This window comes from Podarcis pityusensis (genome assembly GCF_964106645.2).
Source record: "Podarcis pityusensis genome assembly, chromosome: 2".
Taxonomy (NCBI): Eukaryota; Metazoa; Chordata; class Lepidosauria; order Squamata; family Lacertidae; genus Podarcis; species Podarcis pityusensis.
Window position 1 is genome coordinate 87,982,303 of NC_138029.1, and position 14,027 is coordinate 87,996,329.

Consider the following 14,027-nt stretch of genomic DNA (forward strand, 5'->3'; position numbering starts at 1 on the left):
ACATTTTCTACTTAAGTAAACAGCTGTTGGATCATTATTTTAAAATTTACAACCTCTGTTTTATGTCTTGTTTTTGTCTGTTTTAGGGTTTGGTACTTGCTGACAAAAGGTATGTGTGATGAAAGTATGATTAAAACATGTATTTTTTCACATGTAAGGAACAAGATTTTGTTTCTCATTTCATTATTATTTGTATACTTCCTTTCTACATCGCTGTGCTCAAGGTGGTTTGCTCATGCCTTGTGGCGGGCAGCAACACTGTGTATTTCATCTGCTACAGCAATCAACCAGTAGTGTAGCTCACTAGCAACAGGTAACCCATCCTGTTTCTCCCTTTCCACTTGCCACCACCCACTGGCCACGTCCCCCCTGTTGGGATACTGCCAGGGAGACAAAGTCCATCATGGCCCCCAAGCCGGCTGCCGGACGATCCATCGATCTCCCGTAGACATGCAGTATCAGCAATTAGCGACATGAGCTCCAGAAATAGCCTGCCACATTCCAGAACTCAATGCACGCTCTGTCAGCAGATAATGCACAGCGAAAGTCGCACTCAGGAGAGCATTATTTACAAGTTTTATTCAGCGTTGATCAGAACAAAGAAAAACATGACTGCCTGCTTCAGTGTCTCCAGACACAGAGAGTGAAAACAAAAGCACAACAGAAACATCCTGCGAAACAGGAAATATGCAGATTCTGTGACTCACAAAGCCTGTTCCCTTTAAGGTGGAAAGGAAATATCCTAACACCCCCAAGGCAAGGGGTGAATAATTACAACTGCATTGGGTGGTATACTTGGGGCAGCCGGGTGAATGCCAAGATTTCTGTTTGGCAGTCTCAGCCAGTCTCCCCTCTAGGTCCCACTCTCTCTCTTTTAAAAAATCCTTCCATCTCTTTGAGGTATTTTAACCACTGGTTACATACCCCATGGTCCAAGTAACATTGGTGTGAGGACCACCACCCCTAGAGTGTGCCCGTAAACCAGCACAACCCAGAAATCTAACTGAGCAGCTTATTTAAAAGGAGTATAGAAAATGGAGCAAGGGAGAGAAACAGAGAGTAGGCATGATCAGGATGAAAATTAAACACTTAATCAGAATGTTTATCCTGTACTAAGCACACTATCACAGCAGAAGTTACTCTCAGTGGTCTCCTGTAGTGCTGGTGGCTTCTGGAGTTGGTTGCAGGATGAGGGATGAAGAATGGAATATAGAGACCATTTTTGTGGCCTTTTGTGCCCAGGTAGCTTTGAGTTACAGGTCACTAAGCCCAGCCCAGGATGGGCATGCACTAAGGAAAGAGAGCTTAAAGCTGAGAGATAAGGCTGTCAAGGCATTAACTACCGATGGAGCTCCCCATCTCCCTGTGAAACAACAAATCTTTCCTTGGGGGTGGTTGATGGAGAAACATGGGCTGTCCACCACCAGGTAATGGAAGTTGAAACAGGTGAGCCAACACATATGTGGTCCTTATTTCTTTGGGTGATGTGTAGCCAGAGTAAAATATTTCTTTAGGATTTAAAATATTTATAAATGTTAGAGGGGAAAAATGTAATTAGAGCAGCTTATGCTATAGAGCATAACCTGAGCCAGATGTTAGAAATATTCCTCTCCTCTAATTATAACCAGATATACTGTATATATCATACATTATAGATAGATGATAGATAGATAGAGTGTTTTACAGAGAATTGTACATGCTGAAAAAGTATTGTAAAAACAATCAGAAGCCAGCGCTGCTATTTAAATTTTGTTTGATGAATCAACAACTATTGTGGAGGAAAGCTGGATATATTTTTCATCATTTGCTTGAAGCTATTCTCTTCTTTTTTGTTCCTTCAGTGAATTTCAAACTAGTTTGCTTGCACAATGAATGATAAGGGCCTGGGGGTTTGCATTTCTGCTACAAACATCCAGAGAATTCTTTTAATCATGCATGCAGTGGTGCTTTCTGTGGTCATTTCTCAACTGCTGTAGCCCTTGCTTTCATCCTGTGAGCTTTTGAAACTGCTTCTAAAGTTCAGGGTAGGATGAGGATGTGAATAATGATTCTGTTTGAATCCCACCATTTACTATATAGAACCACATTCTCGGTCCTTGTGGTTCAGCTCAGGTGAACAGGGTGCTCCAAGAACCATCTAAAATAAAGTAGAAAAATCTATAACATAATGTATCCAAAATACAGAAGCCATTTAAACTTTACTAAATATTCCAAGGTACAAAAAATAAATGTGACCGTGATGTTTTTTGTTTTTGTTTTTAATTTGAAGCCTGTCCAGTGACAAAGCTGTAGTTAAAAGTTCATAGGGGAAAAAAGGATTTGGGACTCTCAAGTTCAGGCATGCATGTGACAATATGTATCTTAGAACACAGGTTCAAAATGCAAAGTGTATTTCGCAGCTTCTCCTGATCTACATTTTCTAGATAAAATATTATAAAGAAAAGAAAGTATTTGGGGTGTGTAGGGGTAGGATCAGAATCAGTTCTTTCCATGAGTGAGTAACACACACACACACACACACACACACACACACACACACTTGCAGAGTTAAAGCTATCATTCCTTTTTCGTCTACTTAAAAATGTATAATGGAGTGCTGTGAACTCTAATACACAGATTTCTAGAAGTCTAATTCGTGGCCAGCTGTGAATATCAGTATGATGTGGGAATTTATGCCTCATCTATTTTTATTTCCTCATGCAACAGAGTGATCATTGCATGGGCACCAACTATTATTTATGACAGACATTTACAATCTTTGCTTTTACAATTTTTTAATTGAGATGCATAGATTCAGTTAGGATTTCATGCCTGTAAGTAGTAAACTGCGTGACTCAGAAAGAACTCATTGTGATAATTGGGTTGAAGACTGACTATAAAGAATGAATTTAGCTGGTAGCTATGAAAAGCAAAATGGCTTTGTGTATAGACACGTATCTATATTATAACACTTACCTTAGGTCACGGTTCAGGGCTTAAATAAAAGAGATTGCATAATCTGCAAAAGTTTAAATGTTCCTCCCTTAAATGGAAAAACCTGCCATGGCTCTATACCAAGGAGAATGGGCACTGGAATTTGTTGCTGCTAGGGTTATAGCCATGGCCACAGGGTGAGAGGCAGAGCTGTCGAGACATGGCTGCCTCTAGGGTTTCTCCATATCTCTTCCCCGAATTTTCAGCTTCCTTGTTTATTTATTTCATGAAATGTATACACCACTTGATTCTAAAAAAAGAAAGAAAATTAAAGCCGTTTACAACAAGATTAAAAAAAAAAAATCAAGAAAAAATTACAACCATAGTTTAAAACATACAAAGACAAAATATTAAAACAGATTAAAATTGCCTCAACTTTCCATGCATCTGGGTAGGCTTGTTGAAACAAGAATGTTTTAGCAGATGCAGAAAATTTTTGCAGTGAAGGTGCCTGCTGGATATCAATAGACAGTAACTTCCAAAGTGTAGGTACTGCCACACTTAACGTTCAAGTTCTTACAAATGCAATACAGGTATTATGTAGTGCTGGTGAGTAGTGCAGATTCTGCCGATTGAAGTGGTCGAGTGGGCACCTATGGGGTAAGGTGAGCTGGTAGATAACCTGGTCCCAAACCAGTCATTAAAGAAAACTCCAGCCATTTTATTTGTGAAAAGGAAGCTTTACAATCAATTCCTTAGCCAGTGTAACTGACAAGCACCAAGGCACTTGTTTTTAAATTTTTGTAAAAATTAAATGTTTTATTATTACTTCTGAATACAATTACGGTACACAAATCCAAACCTATTAAGTGCTCTGCATTTTGGTTATTGATGTTCTGCATGGATCCTGTCCCCTGCTTTCTATCCTGTTTTTCAAGACTGCAAGTCTTATTTCAGGGGAAGCTTAGCAGTTAGCATCATGTTAGTGGTTATCATAGTAGGCTCAGTCATAGGTCCTTGCCACATCTGGTAGAGTCACAGCAAGAATAGTTAGGTGGGGATAATGACAGAACTTTCAAGTTCAGGTTAAACAGGTTAGGACCTTGGATAGCTCCCAGAGACTGGGCTATGCTTGTGGGTATGAGTGTCCTTCCCTCCTTAGTCAACATAGAGCCAACTGTGAGGCAGACACCACTTCTGCTGTAAGCCCCACCTTCTAGAGGGAAAATGCTACCTGTGCTCATTGTCTGGTTTTGCATTCTTCAGCTTCTGCAAAGCTGAGAAGAGGGTGATGTGGCTCGGAGCTTTTCCTCAGAGCCTGAAGATGGTGATTGCATCATCTGGTCAGCAGGGCACAAACTTACAACCGAGAAAATGATGCTTTAGAAAATATAAAGTTTAAAATAGGATCAAGAAGATGCGTAGTATACTTGGTATCTATGATGGCTATTGTCAGCATTTTCATACTCTCCCGTTGCTGGATGTGGTCTGAGGTCTTGAGATATATGTTGATGCAAGTTTTGGAAGTGATCCCACAGATGGGGAAAGCACTTCAGGAGTCTGTTATATACATAACGACTGTATGTTTGATTGTGTTAGGTAATGCAGCAACGGTTACCATGAAAAGGGGAAGGATGTCAGCATTTTCATTCTCTCCCATTGCTGGATGTGTGATTATTACATCACATGTCTGTATTTACATTCCATGCTTGGAAAGTGTGAGAACGGAAGCCAGTCCTATCTCTTCCGTTGTATTGTACTTTTGTGTTTTCTCTCTCTCTCTCTCTCTCGGAGAAGATGTGAGAGGACACCATGATTGCTTTGTCCTGTATATATTGCTTAATAAATATAACTTAGATGTCACACCTCATCGCCTCAGCTTCCAGTTTTACTCTGCTGTATGAGTGTGCACATATTTTCAGATATGTGTCACTGCTGCACACCGGGATGGAGGAGTTATGATTGTCCTGGGCTGTGCTCCACAAGGAAGATGCCCGGAGAGATTTGTCTCAGTTCAGGGGCTATGCAGTGCCCACCCCCAGAGCTTCTGACAGCTATAAGGGTTTAGGCAGTCTGTAAACTACTCAGGACCCAAGTTTTTCAAGGACCTTGAACCTGACTTGGCTGTAAATGGGCAGCCAGCCAGTGCAGATGTGACACCATTGCTAAGACATGTTGCCAGCCCTGTCACACCCCAACCCCGCCACTTTAGCAGCTGCATTCTGTACCAGTTGAATCTTCTGAACCAGGCCCAAGGGCAGCCCCACATAAAGCAAATTGCAGTAATCCAGTCTCAAGGTTACAAACACACAGACTACAATGGTCAGGCTACCTCTGTCCAGGCATGGCCATAGCTGTCGAACCAGATGGAACTAAGAAAAGGTACTCCTACATATTATATTCAATCAATTTTGCTTAATAAACAATTGCTTCATAAATCAATTTCCACATGATGTTAGTTTGTTCTTACATAAAACATCAATGCATTAAAACATGACTTAAATTTGATTTATAAATCTTTTTATTTCATAGGCCCCATCCAAGAAAGAAGACCGTCCCGCAGGAAAATGAAAGTTATGAGACCTCTTATGAAAGAGATATTATAAGGTACAGAGTTTTTAAAATTAATTTGTATTTAAATGTTAATAATCTGCCTGTCTGTCGCTAGGGATGCTCTGTGTGTCTCATGCTAAACCATAAAATACTATGGGATGTATTCAGCTGGCTTTTACTCGGAGTAAATCAATTGAAATTAAAGGGTCTACTTTGAGGAAAAGTAAATTGAATACAACACAATATTAATAAAATACTAATTAGGGACTAACCCTAAGCCTTCAAGGAGCTAATGGATGCTGCCAACCTCCCTCTCTGACAGCAGAATGAACACGAAAAGGGGGCATTCCAGAGATGTGTCAGGGGTGTCCTGGATTCATTGGACTCAACATCCCTTCTTCCCAGTGGCCCTCATGAAAGGTCAAAACTCTGTGCAAGCCCTGGAGCTGGCTTAGATATTAAACTTCCTATTAGTGCCAGTCAAAGTGAGGGAAATGGGGTGGCTTAGGAAGTACTGGTTCCTCTGTTGTGGAATCTCATATACCATCACCACCTTAAGATCGCTCTGTTAAAACAACAACAAAATCAAATTCAATGGAAACTAATGCAGCAGCATATAAATACCCACAGCCAAATGCCTGATGAAATGGTTCAAAACTTTAATTACTTAGGTAGCACTGGTTGTATATAGAACAGCTCCTTGGGAAGGAGTTCAAATGTTACTGTCTTAGTTTTATCCACCGTGCTCTCCTTAATCGTTTCCATCAACACACCATCTGCCCAACAAAAGTAATTTCAGCCATCCAGGAACAGCTTGACTGGCATGCAGGGTTCTTGCTGCCTTGCATGCAGAAATCAAGGTGACAAATCTAGCTGAGGGCGATGGATTTTGACATGCCTCCAAGTCTCAGGTTTTTATGTATGTTTTGCATCATTTGCATTCAATTTCCCCTTAGCCTTAGGGAGACTTTTATGTGCATTTTACATATTTTATTTAGAATTCCCCTTAAGAATGCGGGATGTTTAAATAAAATCCCCCCTGAGTGGAAATTGAAATATATATAAATGTACATAGAATATGTAGAATTCCCACTGAAAGTGACAGCACATCATCAAGATTTATGATTCCCAGTGGGACTTGCGGCATTGATTTCAGTATGTGTGGCAGCAGGAGCTCAGTGCAATAGCAAACCGCTTTTAGGCATTTGAAATTACTTCTTTGACAAGCAGTCCTCAAATCACCTGGTATGGAAAACTGGAGAGAACTCCTGCCCTGATCTCACATTGGTCCAGGCAGATAAGGTCATGTGTGTCCACTTGGGAACCACAGCTGATTGGATTCCTCCCCCAACCCTAATTCAAACTAAACTCACAGCAGCATATAACTTTGCACTTTCTTTAGGGTGGTGGCCTGGAGGAGGAAGCAAAATGAACGAATTCGCCAAGCAGAGGAGCGGCGTCTGATGCAAGAACATGCGAGAAGGTCATGTTCCCGGAACCACTGTTTCACACCTAGCAACTCCCTGCAGTGTAAGGCAGTTGATTTCATTAACACATTGTTATTATATATAGAACGTGGGGAGGGGGGAGGCATTAGGAATGACCTGTGTCTAAGGCTTTGCTCAGTCAGTAGATCACGTGGTTCTTAATCTCAGGGTTTGGAGTTTGAGCCCCATGTTGGGCAAAAATGAGTCCTGCACTGCAGGGGGTTGGACTAGATGATCCTCAGGATCCTTTTCCAATGCCATGAATCTATTATTCACGGCATTGTGAGGGGTCCCATCCAACTTTACAATTCTATGGTTCTTCCGTGAAATAGGTGTCAGACTAAAACAGAAACCATGACTAAACAGAGCTGTTTTCTTAAATGCGCTCTTTACATTGGGCAGGCATTTGAGGCCATTGATTGAGGTCTTAACCATCTTTAACACTGAGATCCCCTGCAATTGCACAGTCATGTAGTGAGATCTGCAATTTACTATGTTTGAGATAGGATTTGGACCAGAGAAACTGAAGAGACAGGAAAGTTTAAGCATCCCTCTTTCCCTACACTCCTTCACTTTGAGTTCTGTCTTTCCAAAGAGTCTTTTGTTTTGGTTTTTTTTTGGGGGGGGGATAAAACAACATTGGGGCTTGTTACTCATATATTTGCATAGAATGTGGAATTAGCCTCTCATTGCTCTAAGGAATTTCAACATGCATGCTAAAATTAGTTCCTCAGATTGGCTCTGAGGGAAAACTGTATTTCTGCTTTAAGTCGCCATTGGCTCAGCATACGTACACTATGGCACACATTTTATTTCATGATCTCTCTGAACTTCCTTTAAAGCTCCAATAATGTGGGGTTTACAATAGGCATCACTGTTGCCAGAGGCATACCCAGGGGTTGAATAGGTTGCCCCCCGCCAAGGGCGCAGGCCAGAGGAGGGGCACATAAATTGTGCCGCTGCTTGGCACCCCTTGGGCAGCAATGAGTTTTCCTGGGGCAGTGGAGGGCACCAAGCTATCACTACCTTTGCCTCCACAGCAATATATTTCTCCGCTGCCCCTGGTTTGCCCCCTCTTTCCTTCCAAGGATCCATCAGTGCCACCTCTTAACAGAATGTCTTTCCTTATGCTTAACACTTGTCCTTCCATAGCGACCCCCCCACTCAGAAGGAGCACACTGCTTCCTGTAGAAATGCTAAATTTTAAAAGTCACTGAGCACCTGGAACTAAGAATCACAGTAATGGTTTTCAAAGCAACCCATCAGAGCAGGCTTGTATGTGCGTGTGTGGTTCATTTTTGGTGCGATCTCGTTTGTTTCTTGACATGCATGTACAGTCATACCTCATGTTACGTCCGTTCATGCTACGTTCTTTCAGGTTATGTCCTGCGGCGACCCGGAAGTACCGGAAAGGGTTACTTCCGGGTTTCACCGCTCGCGCATGTGCAGACATGCAAAATGACCGCATGCACATGCACAGAAGCAGCGAATCGCAACCCGCGCGTGCGCAGAGGCACCGCTGCGGGTTGTGCTCTTTTCATGTTGCAAACGGGCCTCTGGAACGGATCCCGTTCGCAACCAGAGGTACCACTGTATGTACAACAACCCCACATCCGTTTAAACAAAATGAAATATTTCTGATCTTGATGGACATTCCAAAAGAGTTTTCAAAAATCTGCTGAGAAGAGTCACTCAAAAACTGCTTGTTGTTTATTTTGTCCATATTTCCAGTACAGAAGAGGATAAACTTACTTTTGAGGGCCATCCTACTAGTACCATGCATGTACTGTGGAACATGTGTAGCCCCTCACAAGAGTCAGCAGAACTCTCAGCCCCCACCCCTGGTGAAAGCCCCCTACACACCTCCCTGACCCTATGCTGCCATCTGCCTTGCACTGCATTCAGGCCATTCCTCCCTCCCTACATGCCCATTCTCCTCCAGGACTCCTCATCCAGCTCTACTCCTGCTTTTTCTTGGAATAGCCTGCATCCTGGGGGCTCCTCCCTTGGACAGAAAGACCCGACCACAATGCTGAGGCACCCAGCAGTACCATGGGGACCTGGTGGGAGAATGGGGGCTCTGCTGGCGCCATGTGGAGCAGCTTCACATCCGTCACATTTTTACAACAACAAAGAAATTGAGCAGAGCTGCCCTATGAGTGGAGAACAAAGAAAAGGACAAGAAAAAGTTTATTTCTACCCTCTACTTCTCTTTGGTGCTTAAATCTAAACGACATAAAAAGCAAATCGGTTTTAGAAGTTATGATTCATTCATTGCCAGCATGTTTCCAGCTTTGGTTTACTTGATGATGGCTTCTGTTCTAAGTGACAAGGAAGGCTAAGCATGTGGTTTACATCTGAGGCATCCATTTGAGAGGGAACAAATCCCGCCATGTCCGAGGGCCTTCCTTCAATTCTATATAATTATGGCACCAGCAATTTTAAGTCAAGTGCACACCCTTTCCATGCCACCGCAGACAGATGACATCAACTGAACAGATCTGATAATTAAAACAAAAGCTTCCCTTTAGTATTTTTCTAGTTATACAATATTCTACCACAAAACAGACGTGTGAGCTATTTTGCTGGTGAAATATAGCAGTCTTACTTGCATCCTTGCACATGTGAGCAGGCTCAGTAATGTGAACAAGGCATCACAGGTTAGCTGAGTGAAAACATGATGTATTTTAAACACAGATTGGTGTATTTTAAAATAGGCAAAGCGGTAGATTACTCACCTTTATTACATGCCTTCACAACATATCTCAAAATTCCAGAACAATTCATAATTTTTATAAAAACACACATTTCATTCCCTTAGGCCATAATATTTATCACAGGTATGATTTTTTACTTGAAAACAAGCTCTTTTTTTTTTTTTTTTTTTTTTTTGCTTGAGGACATATTCATTCTTATCTAGAATCTCATATTCTGCAACAACAAAGCCATTTTAAATGTATGCAGTAAGGATTTAACCATGCAAGCATTGCATGCAAGTACACTGTTAACACACCAACCTGCTTGGCTACAGATTCATAACATGCTAACATTTCACACTGGCAATAAGATCCGACTTAAATGAGACTCTTAAGTACATGTAATGTTTCACAGGTAAGTTTTTCTTGTGTACCCATCATCCTGTTTAAATTAGGCCCACAAACAAGGGAAATACCGTGTTGTATTCCATACAGTGTGCCCTATGACTGGCAGCTGCTTTTGTGAAAAAATACCAGTACAGCAATGCCTCACAAACAAAAAGGGCTTCAGTGTGAAAAGAAATGCAGATAATACATGAAAGGGTATGTTTATAAGGCTTGGTATCAGCAGTTTGGTATTTTTCTCCATGGGTATACACAAATGTACATAAAATAGCAGTCTTGAACTCAGTGAGTACAACCCAGAGAAAGTTTACTGAGCTTAGGTCCGATTGAAAATCACTGGAGCAAATTTAACAAATGATGTGGAGCACGTTCATCCTTTTAGAGTTTCTTCTCCTCGTCTTAATTACCTAGATCAAAATCTACAATCTCCTGAAAACTTCCCTGAAAATTTATTTGCCTGGATGAAGCCTTACAGACAACACCAGGGCCGTCCATACACAGTGATGGAAGAAACAACAATCAATCTCCCTAGAGAATTCCCTTACAGGTAGAGGAAACATTAAAACATTTCTGTGTTTTTTTGTTAGCTTAATTCCTCATAAAATGTCTTGCAAACGTCTTGCAGTGTTTCATACAAATCAAAGTTCTGTTGCCCTGAAGTTAAAGTGATTGAGTACTGGCTACTCTACTGAAATGTTAGTAAAGAGCATCAAATCTAACAAAGCTAGATATCCCCCTTCAATTTGCTTTTTTTCAGATTTCTCTTCAGGGCTCTGTATTTAAGCTAGGTTTAAATAAACATATGGGGACAACAGGATGGCTATCTTGTCCAGGTCATCCATTATATGCAGAGGGGATATTTTGCTGGTATCCTGGCACTGAGACCTAAGGGAGTATTAGACAAAGGATTAAATGCAGCTGGTGCACATTTCACTCTTAGCATGTGAAAAAGCTCAGAGGCTGATCCTGTTGATGTTTTCCTGGAGACATGTCCTATTGTCCATTGGGGCTTGTTCCCAGGTTAAGTAAGCATAGGATTGCAGTCTCAGATCAAAACACCTAGAGTTTTTTGTTTTTTGTAAATTAACATTTATATTCACAAACTATGCTGCTGTGTCTTTTAAGAATTCTGGCTTGCATTATTTTAGAGATCAGTGTAACCTATTATATTCATAGGTTGGCCTGGGGAACTCCAACCACTCAAGATGTAGACATCAAATTGTATCGTCCCAAGGTGAAGTTCGATAAGGAACGCAAAATAAGCAGCCTGCATGTAGAGAAGAATTTGCAGCCAACTCAATCAATCCCAGCCAGAGGGTATGTTTGGAAGATAATATTTGTTCCTGTGCCAACTAGGTCCTGCCATTCTGTTCACCCCTCAGTTCCTTGTGCCCTTCTTCTCAGTCTTACTGATGACAGAAGACAGCATCACATTTTCATTTCATGGAAGAAAGAACTTTGATTTTCACCATGGTTTTTGTTTCTAATCAACAAAGGTTTGATTGCTTTTTAAGCAAAAAAAAAAAAAAAAAAAAAAAGGATTGTGTGATTATGGAAGAAGATTCACAGTTCTGCTTCCTTTAGCGAAATGCTGTCACAGAAAATGCATTGGTTTATAGATGCTGGTTTACTAGATTATATTACATACAGGGATTACACTATTTTTCATTGTCACTAAAATGTGCAGATCTGGAATCTGAACTGGACAGACAGGCAGAATTCACCAGAACATTTTATGGACACTTATTAAAAAAATCTGGTGACAGAGTTCTGAGAGATCTCTTGGACAAAATTAGTGCAAGGCCAGCATGTTCCAGTGATGTCACTAGGGCTGTGTACACATTGTACTTTTGAGGAGGCACATTCTTTAAAGAATTCTGATCACAGTAGCTTACCCCTTGCAGAGATACCAACAACCCATTAAAAAAACTATAATGCCTAGGATTTTTTGCAAGGAAAATTTGCTTCAAATGTGCTTTAAAGCTATACGGTATACTCAGCCTAGAGCATTCCAGAATCCAGATGGGAGTCTTTGTGAAGATGCCTAATTGCAGAGATAGTGCTGGTACAATAATAACCCTATCTCTCCAGTAGAGTTATTTAAGGGAGACAGTGGGGATCTTATCCTCACATTTGTTATACATTCATGCACTTATAACGTATTTTTCCGTCAATAAGACACCCCCATGTATAAGACGCCCCCTATTTTGGGGGACTCCGATTTAAGAAAATGGGGGGGAAATACTATCCATGTATAAGATGAGCCCAGACTTTGAACATTATTTTAGAGTAAAAAAATCCATAGTCTTATACACGGAAAAGTACCTTATATACATATACATACAATACATAGTGTATATACTGTATATAAGGGTGGACCAAGTGGACTGCAATTGTACTTCAACACAGACCCCATGGGCCACACACTGCCTTGTCGTGGGGCGGGGGGGGGGGGGAGCAAGGCCCAAATTTGACACCTCCCAACTATCCCCAAGCTCCTTTCTCAAAGCCGGCTAAGCAAGGCAATGGGCTATGGGAAGAAGGCACAAGGCTCTGGCAGGGTCCTAGAGCCCTCCCACCTCATTCCCAAAGCCCAGTGCCTCACTTACCCAGTTTTGGGAAGGCAGTATGAGGGCTGCGGGGTGAGGCATCAAATGCTGCCAAGGGCCTCCCAAAAAGGCCTCAAGGGCTGCGTGTTGGACTGCCCTGCTATATAATTTAAACATTGCTACATAATTAACAGTTACAATCACCATCCTCCCTGGTGCAAAAAGCCTCTGGAAACAGCTGATAATCCGGCATTCCACAGTAAATATTTAGGAGCCCTGAAAAAACACATTTCCCATAATTCCTGGTGCCTAGGTTGCTGCCATGTTAATGTTCCTGATTCCAGGGAGCAAGAGGCCTTGCAAAGAGGCCTCTCTGTTACCATGGGCATCACAAGGTAAGGGGTGGACGGAGGAAGCAGCTTCAGTTCTGGGATACATTGGCACCAGGCAAACGCATTACGAGCCAGACTTGAACTTTAGTGGAGTTTTGTCTCAGCTTGTAATGAACTGGAAGTGTTGACTCTTCCGTTTACCATTATGAGCCCCATAATTCTGCACTTACATGTCATCGCTATTGCTAACAATGGTTCTCAGCGTTATGAGACACAACCTTTGGATATAGTACAGTATGAAAACCATGTATTTTTCCTGTCCCTGCTTTTGATTGCTAGTTGTTTTTAAGTCCCATTGTCAGCATTCCTTAGCGTTAACTGTTTATCACTTGGTGATCTGTCTTCTTTCTTTCCTTCTCTCTCTCCAGGAGATTCATCTTAGTGAATGACCCAGTTGGAGTACCTTCTACTCCTCCTTTGAGCCCACTGGAGAGCAGGTTACTCAGTGCTCGTTTCCCTAAACAGAAAGAAAAGATTCTGAATTCTCTCTTCACAAATGTGCAGGAACCATTCTAGGCTTTGCTTTTATTTTCAGCAGCTTTGTCTTAGTGAATTAGACGCCTTCATCATCTGCTCCTTCTGTGGGTCCATTGCACACAGCTTTCTTCATTCTTTTCTCCCAAACTTGTGGGTACAGTGCTGTCTCGTTTCATATTATTTGAATTGGTCTCCAATATTGGTTAGCCAAGTAATAACACCATATTCCAACCCTCAGTTAATTTGCAGTATGAGTTATTTTTATGATGGGCTGTTTGTTGCTCTTAATTGATTCTTACTTATATAGTTCATAAATTATTTTCCTCTGCACCAAGCACTATTTAGTAAATAAGTACTAATGGCCAAATGGAAAACATATGAATTACTACTTATATGAATTACTAATGGAGTTAAAAGCCAGAGATCTGATTTGAGCAAATGTCCATAGCCTACGGTTGTGAGAAATTTTGTTTTCCTGATAGAGTGAAGTACTACGCTTCCATTGATGTCAACCTCATTTGAGCTTTGGGTGAAACTTCCAGTCCTTCCTTACAA

At 41.3% G+C, this 14,027-nt stretch overlaps 1 protein-coding gene and 1 long non-coding RNA gene across 5 annotated transcripts in view; one reads left to right on the top strand and one right to left on the bottom strand.

Annotated features, from left to right (window-relative positions):
- LOC308472230 (uncharacterized protein) overlaps positions 1-13,709 on the top strand; it is an 84,638-nt gene extending 70,929 nt beyond the window's left edge. For all 4 annotated transcript variants that reach the window (XM_080996883.1, XM_080996886.1, XM_080996884.1 and 1 more), the window contains 6 exons: positions 87-109; positions 5,446-5,520; positions 6,869-6,996; positions 10,466-10,601; positions 11,231-11,371; positions 13,364-13,709. In XM_080996883.1, the coding sequence (XP_080853009.1) occupies positions 87-109; positions 5,446-5,520; positions 6,869-6,996; positions 10,466-10,601; positions 11,231-11,371; positions 13,364-13,511 (651 nt within the window). In that variant the 3' untranslated portion in view covers positions 13,512-13,709. The remainder of the gene's footprint in view (positions 1-86; positions 110-5,445; positions 5,521-6,868; positions 6,997-10,465; positions 10,602-11,230; positions 11,372-13,363) is intronic.
- LOC308472267 lies at positions 1,737-5,429 on the bottom strand. The gene is made up of 3 exons (XR_013983390.1): positions 3,344-5,429; positions 2,956-3,223; positions 1,737-2,137 (listed from the first exon to the last, which is right to left on the bottom strand). It is a non-coding gene; the product is annotated as an uncharacterized lncRNA (long non-coding RNA).
- Positions 13,710-14,027: the final 318 nt, after the last annotated feature.